The sequence below is a fragment of the Berghia stephanieae genome, chromosome 11, assembly GCF_034508935.2.
Source record: "Berghia stephanieae isolate SIO BIC M18660-M18661 chromosome 11, UCSD_Bste_1.3, whole genome shotgun sequence".
NCBI classification, from domain to species: domain Eukaryota; kingdom Metazoa; phylum Mollusca; class Gastropoda; order Nudibranchia; family Aeolidiidae; genus Berghia; species Berghia stephanieae.
Window position 1 is genome coordinate 23,812,024 of NC_088370.1, and position 8,891 is coordinate 23,820,914.

Genomic DNA, 8,891 nt, shown 5'->3' on the forward strand with positions numbered 1-8,891 from the left:
GATTAAAAAGTCACGTTGTGAACTCTAGCAATCGCGTGAAGGCAAGTTGGCAACCGTTTTCAGCCACTTCAGCTGGGAGGCTATTCCATAGTCGAGCAGTGGAAGGGAAAAACGAATACATGTGGGCGTCTGTTTTTGATGTTGGGATGGTTACTCTTGCTGTGTGTCCCCTCGTATTTCTTGTGCCGATATCTTTGATGTCATTTGGAAGTTTAAGGCACGAATTTTTGTAGTGGATCTTGTGGAACAATTTAAGTTTATCTGTCTTTCTTCTCTTTTCCAGAGGTTCAAGGCCAATCCGTTGTTATATTTCAGACGCACTTGAGAAAGGATCGAATGTGTTTGTGATGCAAGGTGTCAGTGTTTTTCTTTGTATATGGGTCCCAAATTGAGCTGCCATACTCCAAAATTGGTCTAACAATAGTTTTAAAAGCAAGGGTTTGATTTGTGATTGGGCATCTTTTTAGTTGGTATTCAAATGTAATAGGTGCTTTCTTATTTGTGATGGTTAGAACATTGCACTTTGATACATTAAATTCCATTTGATTTATTGTTTCCCATTCTTGTAATTTAGCTAGATCGTCATTTAGTGTTTTGCAGTCGTCTGTTGTTCTTATCTGATTATATAATGCTGTGTCGTCAGCAAAGAGGCGCACTTTTGACCTTATACCTCGTGGAAGATCATTTATGTACACTAAAAATAGGACGGGCCCAAGGACTGAGCCCTGAGGTACCCCCGATGTCACCATCCCGATAGTGGAAGTCTCGCCGTCGACAAGAACTTGTTGGGTGCGATTGTCCAGAAAAGTTGCAATCCATTGTAAGGTTTTGTTCCTGATACCAACGTCATACAATTTCTGGATTAACAGATGGTGAGGAACCTTGTCGAAGGCCTTGGCAAAGTCCAGTAGTACTAGATCAATTTGACCACCTTTATCAATCGCAGCCGACAGATCATGTGTTAATGATAGAAGTTGAGTTTGACATGAGTGGTGCTTCCTAAATCCGTGCTATTCATCACAAAAAATACTGTTAGTTTCGAGATATTCAGTTATTGAGGATCTCACTATATGCTCCAACAGTTTGCAGCAAATGCAAGTTAATGAAATTGGACGGTAGTTTTGAGCCCTGCTTCTATCATGCTACTTTCATGTAAAGTGAAAATTTACTTAGACTATAATATATTGAGCTGATAACCACTTTCCAGTGTTAGAATGAGTAAGAGCCAAGAGGTAAAGGGAACGTGTACATATATGCAGGTCTGACATCCAAACCCAATTATTTAAATAATGGGCCTAGTTTATTAACTGTTGTAATGGACAATATTTTGCCTCATTTTTAAAGTTACAGATTTCCATTACAACAATGAGCCCATGCCCATAGTCATAGCCATAATGAATTGGAGTTATCAGACCTGCAATGCAAATAAAATTTTAATATTAATAAGTGGACTTTGGGCAAAGGCAATGAAGTAAATTGTGATATGATTATGAGCCAACGCCAACAGAGTAGTTATAACGTAGCAGTTAGCAGTTACAAGTACAAGGTGTAGTTATAGTAGTAGTACAACTACAACTTGTAGTACTACAACAATAACAACAATATGAATATGTACCATCGTTGCTCTTACCAACAAAGTCAAAGTACTTTGTTACAAAGTTTAGGAGTAGGAGTAGGAGGGTTCAGAACATTATATTATTCGCTGAGAAAATTTAATAAAAATGATGATGCAGTCAGTTGAGGAATTATAATAATAATGTTCCTATGGTTAGACTAGTTAGAGAGTCGAGTAGCATGTCCTAAAAATTGTGATTGTGTGCGCTCCGCTCCCTGACTCCCTGCTCTCAAACTCATGACTTAGGCAGGATGAAATTCAATTATAATACAAATTTGGTGCCACCTCCTGACACGTCTGCGTCTTTGTCAATATCGGCATATCGTTTAGCCCCTCAGTAGGATAATTAGTTACACGTCGAGAATAAAAAGTGACAGTCAACATTACTTACATCGTCATCAAGAAAATCCAAATATTCTCTTTGAATTGATCGTAATCTCTGGTCGATTTCTGTGGCCATGGTGTTCAGTTGGTTGGTCAGCTAGGCTTGGACTTGGTTACAGACAACTTTTGTCAGTTCGTGCTTATAGTAAACGAGGTGTTGATCTCACTGGAAAATTTCACTATTTTACACTAATAAACCAAACAACGGATGAAGAAGAAAAAACAAACTCAAAAAATAAGAATAAGATTTCTTTTCTCTCTCTCTCTCTATGGACGCGCCAAATCAGTCACGTGACAAACCGCGGGAAGAAACGGAGAAAATACTATTCTACCGGAAAAAATCGCAAAAAGACAAAATCTCTACATCCTACGGTTATTTGTGTTGAAAAGGGTAGACAAGGGATATGACTCTCTCTCTCTCTCTCTCTCTCTCTCTCTCTCTCTCTCTCTCTCTCTAAATGCGAATAGATAGTATGCAGATGACGTCACTCAGGCCTTTGTTATTGTTTTTGCCATCCGCGTTTGTGAGTTGTTCTCACTAAACTGTATTAACCAGACTATAAAAGTTCATGGTTACACAGAGTTTGTGTGTTGGTCCGTTATACTTCCGGGTGGCAATGTTGTGAACTCCTTGGCCAAGCGCATTCTATCTATACGGGAAATCATTATTCGCAGTACTACTGCGAATTACGAAAACGAGCGCTATAACTATTCGCAGTACTACTGCGAATAACGAAAACAAAATACTGCTAATAGAGGTGGCCTTTCATTTAAGAAAAAATTGCATGATTGAGAATAGATAATGTATAATTTTAACATTACATGTGATAGTGGGATATGGGACGAAAGAAAATGTAAATGAGGTTGTGCTCGTTTTGTTCTGTAAAATATTTTCATAATTTTGTAAAACGTTTATATTAGAAACTGTGTTTTCCGTCCATCAGTAGACTGAATACACAGTTTATAAGGTAGCCTTTGAGCTGGAATGCGCGAACTCTCCTTTCTGTGTCAGCATTCATGGTCCCGCAACCATAGAGGAGTACAGACAGTACCAGAGATCTCAATAGTTTAATTTAAGCTTTGTCTTGAAGTTTATGTTGCTTTTCCAGATTCTATTTAGTCTTACAATTGCTGCAGTAGCCATGCCCAGTCTAGCTTTTATTTCCGACATGCTTGTTCCGTCATCAGCGAGGAGCACTCCACGGTATTTGAAAGACGTTACCTCTTGAAAACTCTCACCATTCACGACAATTTGTGCTCTAGTATTTTCTTGACTGTTCACTAGGATTCGGGATTTGAAAATGTTGATCTCCATGCCATATCTTGATGCCGCTTGGTGTAAATGGTCAGTAAGTTATTGCAACTCTTGTTGACTGTGGGCAATAAGGTCAATATCATCTCTGCAAACCGCAGGTTGCATAATTGTCTGCCACCTGAGACTGTAGGTTGGTGATACTGTAATGCTTCTTGCATTACCTGTTCAAGATTTATATTGAAGAAGGTTGTGGACAGTATTCAGCCCTGTCTGACACCAAAAGGTGTCCCAGTTGGGATACAGCACTAGAAGCTTGTTCATACAAAGCTTCCATTGTTTGGATGAGTCCTTCATCAAAGTCGAAGTTTCTTAGAATGTTCCAAAGGAAGGCCGTCGTGCCACACTCGGTCAAATGCCTTTTTGAAATCAATGAAATTATTATATAAAACTGTTGGGTGTTGGAGACTTTTTTCAGTGAGGGTGCGGCTATTGAACACCTGCTGGACTGTGCTCCCGCCTGCTCTGAACCCAGCCTGTTCCTCTGCAAGTATCTCTTCTGATTTGGTTTTGATGCGGTTTAGGATGATGCGTAACATTACTTTACTGGGGTGGCTAATGAGATTGATTGTTCTATAATTATTGCATTTTCTCAAATTTCCCTTTTTTGGTAGTGGTATTACAGGCGGTTGTGTCAACGTCCACCCTGGATATTGCCGATGGAACCCGCGGTCGTTGTTGTCCCGGGCCTCGACCGATCCGGTGTCATCATTATGTTCTGGTTGCTTCCCATGAGTCCTTTGTGTGACCCGAGCAGGGTGGCTGATGGGTACTCGGCCTTACCAAAGGGCCTCCCATGATTCTGTCCGGGGCTGTTTATTGAATATTCACAGCTACCCTATTACAGGGCGTTCCCCTATCCGCGATTGGGGACTCGCTGGGTTGGAGTGTTGTCTTCTCCTGGTGCCTAGCAATCCTCGACTGCCAAGGTTCTCCAGTCGTTACAGTTACGCTGTACTAAAACAGCCGACCACCTCGCCTTCTCGCACTCGGTCAAACAGTTTAGCCCTTATTATAATCTCTTCCGGTGTACCGGATACACAGCCGGTGTAGCACGCCAGAATGACTCTTCGCCAAAGAGAGTTAGATTGGCGGCCGCCAGAAACACTCTAGAGTTTACTGGCGTGAGTCCCGCCCACGCCAATTCTACTCTCTCCACGCCAAAAGCACTCTACGACGGGAAATAACTCGCACCTGAAAAATTAAAGTAACCGAGAGTAATCCCCCATCAACGTCCACTCACAGCCGTTAAACTAATTAAAAGAGCATAGTTCTAGATGAATAATAATATATACGTGCAGGCTGTATACGTGAAAGGGTAAATAAATCAATGTACGTAGAAGGGGTGCACATCATAAGGCATAAAATATGAAAACCTTTACATGACAAGGTTGGAGATATATATATATATAATATATATATATATATAATATATATATATTATATATATATATATATATATAAGAGAGAGAGAGAGAGAGAGAGAGAGAGAGAGAGAGAGAGAGAGAGAGACGTAGAAGACGGGAGAGATAAAGAAAAGAAGAATAATGTATGTAAATCGAGAACAATACACCATGGCATGTGAAATAATCTACACGGGAAGGGGAGTGAGATAAAGAGGTGGAGAGGAAACAGAGAGAGAGAGAGAGGGAGAGAGAGAGAGAGAGAGGGAGAGAGAGAGAGAGAGAGAGAGAGAGAGAGAGAGAGGACGGAAAATAGATAAATAGAAAGAGGGAGAGATGAATACATAGAGGAAGGAGAGAGAGAGAGAGAGAGAGAGAGAGAGAGAGAGAGAGAGAGAGAGAGAGAGAGAGAGAGAGAGAGATGAAAAGAGAGTGAAATGTAAATTTGATTCACAATGCACACAGACGTCTTTCCAATTTAATACAACAAATTAAGATTGATTTCAAATGTATCCAGTTACTAAGTTACTCACTCGAACTACTCACTCCTCTTCCAATACAATTTTAAACGGTCCCAATTTCATTCACACATCATTCCTCTTTTCCACCAACCACCCCTCTCCCTCTCTCTCTCTCTCTCTCTCTCTCTCTCTCTCTCTATATATATATATATATATATATATATATATATATATATATATATATATATATATAATATCTTAATCTCTTCAACACACTCACACACACAGACCCCCCCCCCCCCATCTCTCTATCTATCTATCTATCTATCTATCTATCTATCTATCTATCTATCTATCTATCTCCTCTCTAACTCTCTATCTTCCTCTCTTAATCTCTTCGACACACACAAACACATAATATACTCTTTCTCCTCCCTCCCCCCCCCCCCCCCCCCCTCTCTCTCTCTCTCTCTCTCTCTCTCTCTCTCTCTCTCTCTCTCTCTCTCTCTCTCTCTCTCTCTCTCTCCCTCTCTCTCCCCCTCTCTTTCTTTTTTAGCTTTGTATTATATCATATCGCTTTCCCACATGGTTGAATGACTGATTGATTTGATAGATTAAACGAGTCTAGATTTTGGTTATTGTTAATGACATTAATAAGTAAAAGAACAACCGTGTAAGTAAAATTAAAACGAAAGGAAGTTACACCATGAAACTTGGAACTAACTTATAAGTAAAAAGGTAGATTGAGTGGATTGGCAGTGAAAGATGAAGAAGGGGAGGGGAGGGAGGAGGAGGGGGGGGGGGGGGTTTGAGGAAAACATAGAAAGACTTCTTCTTCTTCTAGGTTCCATGCCTGGTCCAGGCTTCGGATACTGCATGAATTATTTCTCTCCATTCCTCCCTGTCTCTTGCTTTTTCAAACAGCTCTTGGATTGTTAGGTTGGTGAAGCCCTTCAGTTGGTCTATGAGTGTTTTTCTTTGTCTCCCCCGGGCGCGTTTACCAGGTATTTTTCCACAACTTGCCAGGTATTCATTCTTATCTTTCCTTACCATGTGTCCGAAAAAGGATAGTTGTCGATCCGCTATTAAGGGCATTAGTTTCCTTTGTTGGTATGTTTGTTTTAGCACTTCTTCGTTCGTTTTGTGTGCAGTGTACGATATTCTCTGCATCCTTCTCAAACACCACATTTCAAAAGCTTCAATGTTCTTTTGTGTTTCTGCATTTGTAGTCCAGCTTTCGCATCCGTATAACAAGATTGGCCACTTCAAGACTCTGAATCTAATCCCGAACGACATCTGTTTGTTTTTCAAAATGTTCCCCAGGTCCACGAAGGCCTGTTTGGCTTGAGTTATTCTTGCTCGTATGTCTCGGTTACATCTGCCATCTGTTGTCACTATTGAACCTAAGTATTTAAAACTTTCTACGTTGGTAAGTTGCTCGTCGTGAATCGTTATATTGCAAGTGTTGTTGTTTTCGGGGTTTTTCTGTATTACCATGCATTCCGTTTTGGTGATATTCACTTCCATTCCCTTGGCTTCACTATCTAATACCACTTTGTCAACAATCTTTTGAAGTTGGATTTCTGATGTTGCAATGAGTACCGTATCGTCTGCGTATCTTATATTATTTATGTTGTGACCTCCTACTTTTATTCCCTCCATATTAGTTATGCCCCTCATGATTGTTTCTTGGTATAGATTAAACAGATCTGGTGAGGCAACACACCCTTGACGGACTCCTTTCTTAATAGGAATGGAATTTCCTGTAGAGTTTCCGATTTTGATAGATGCCTGCTGGGTGTAGTATAATGTTTGCATGAGTCTGAGGTCTTTCTCATCAGCGCCAATGGAGTGCAGTTGTTTTAGTATTTCTTCGTGGCGTACTCTATCAAAAGCTTTTTTGTAGTCGACAAAACAGAGGTATAGTGGGGTCTGAACCTGTATAGCTCTTTCACTTAAAACACGGAGGAGGTATATTGCGTTCCTTGTCCCTCTGTCAGGTTGGAATCCATATTGTTCTTCTGCGATTTCTGGGTTAATCTTATTCCTTAGCCTGTTGATAATTATACGCAACAGTATTTTGTTGATGTGACTTATTAAACTTATAGTTCTAAAATTTTCGCATCTGACTGCACCTGCTTTCTTTGGTATTGCTATGAAAATAGAGTTACAGAGATCTTCTGGAATTTTCCCAGTGTTGTATATATTGTTGAATAATATGTGAAGTTCATCAATTGCTAGATCTCCTAGGCTTTTTAATACCTCTACAGATATTTCATCAGGGCCTGTTGCTTTGCCATCCCTCATTCGTTCCATGGCATGTTCAATTTCACTTTTGGTGATGTTTGGTCCGCTTAATGGTTCTTTGAATTTCAGTGGTGGTTCATTTCTATTTGGATCATTGTACAGTTCGCCTATGTATTCTACCCATCGGCTTTCTATACGTTGTTCTTCAAATAGCAGTTCCCCTTGTTTGTTTTGGATACAACTTCCTGCTGCTTTGCTTTTCCTTTTCCCTGATAGTTCTTTTATTCTTTGGTGAGCTTGTTGGGGGTTGGTTTGTATTCTCTTTCGATTTCGCAGCATTTCCAGTCTAGATAGTTCTCGTGTGCCTCGATGCATTTGGATTTAATGTGGTTGTTCAATGTTTGGTATTCTGCAGACCCTCTGTTGCATTTTCGTCTTTCTTCAAATAGGTTTAGAATTTCATTTGTCATCCATTCCTTTTTGCTGTTTATTTGAGCTATTGGTAAATGCTTTTCTGCAGTTGCTTTGACACACTTTTGGAATATATCAAATTGTTTTTCACATTTTTCGTTATCAGGTTCACTTTGGCTTTGTATCATGAGTGCATTTTCAAATTCTTCAAATAGAAAGACTAAGAGGTAAATAAAAATAGGAAATAGGAGATAGTGCGGGCAGGGCGGGGGCCAGGAAAGGAGGGCTGTAGGTTGTACTTTTGCTGTGTTTTCTCCAAAAGGTTGATAGACTGGGACGGAATCAAACTATAATCTATCATTCTATGGGTGGTCATTGTATGTGAAACAGTGACTTCTTATACTATCTGTAGACAATGGTGTGAAACCGTTACCATTCTGTACAGACAAATCAGAGATTTTAGGGGCTGCTTGGCTCAGTGATCTTTGCTTCGTACCCGAAAGGTATCGAGTTCAATCACCCGCCGCTTCGCTGTGTGGCCTTGAGCAAGTCACCTCGCCCTAGCTCAATTTGCGACGCTGTACTGCGGCTGACGTCTTCCCTTGGAATAGACCCTAGAGACAAATTCCCCCTATGGGATTTATAAAGGGAATTTTAAATTGTTTTTAATTATTTATTGTTCAATGCCTGGCAAGGCAATCCAAATTGTTCTGTAAGTCATCTTTCTTTTGCTCACTCAAAATCCTCAATTTATTGGGACAGCTGTTGTTGCAGTGCTTGCGATCTAAATTCTAATTTATTTAATCATTTCCCAACTCTCAGAAACTATAAATATTAATATTAGGCCTTGGCCGCATCATGTCAATTAACATTTATATCCTCAAGTATAGATCATCTTCATAATTAATATGCACAATCACTTCACCAACTACCAACTACGATGTCAAGCAATGGCGCTTTTAAAATTTACAAACTTCTGACTTGTTTTATTAAAACAAAATAATATTGAACATGTCTATCTTAGAACTAATGGTTCCCAAGTAGTAGTAGTAGTAGTA

At 39.9% G+C, this 8,891-nt stretch overlaps 1 protein-coding gene across 1 annotated transcript in view; it reads right to left on the bottom strand.

Moving 5' to 3' along the window:
- Positions 1-2,326, bottom strand: part of LOC144956551 (zygotic DNA replication licensing factor mcm3-like) — a 43,738-nt gene extending 41,412 nt beyond the window's left edge. Inside the window, exon 1 of the mRNA XM_078887122.1 lies at positions 2,007-2,326. Within this exon, the coding sequence (XP_078743248.1) occupies positions 2,007-2,075 (69 nt within the window). The 5' untranslated portion in view covers positions 2,076-2,326. The remainder of the gene's footprint in view (positions 1-2,006) is intronic.
- Between the last annotated feature and the right edge of the window lie 6,565 nt (positions 2,327-8,891).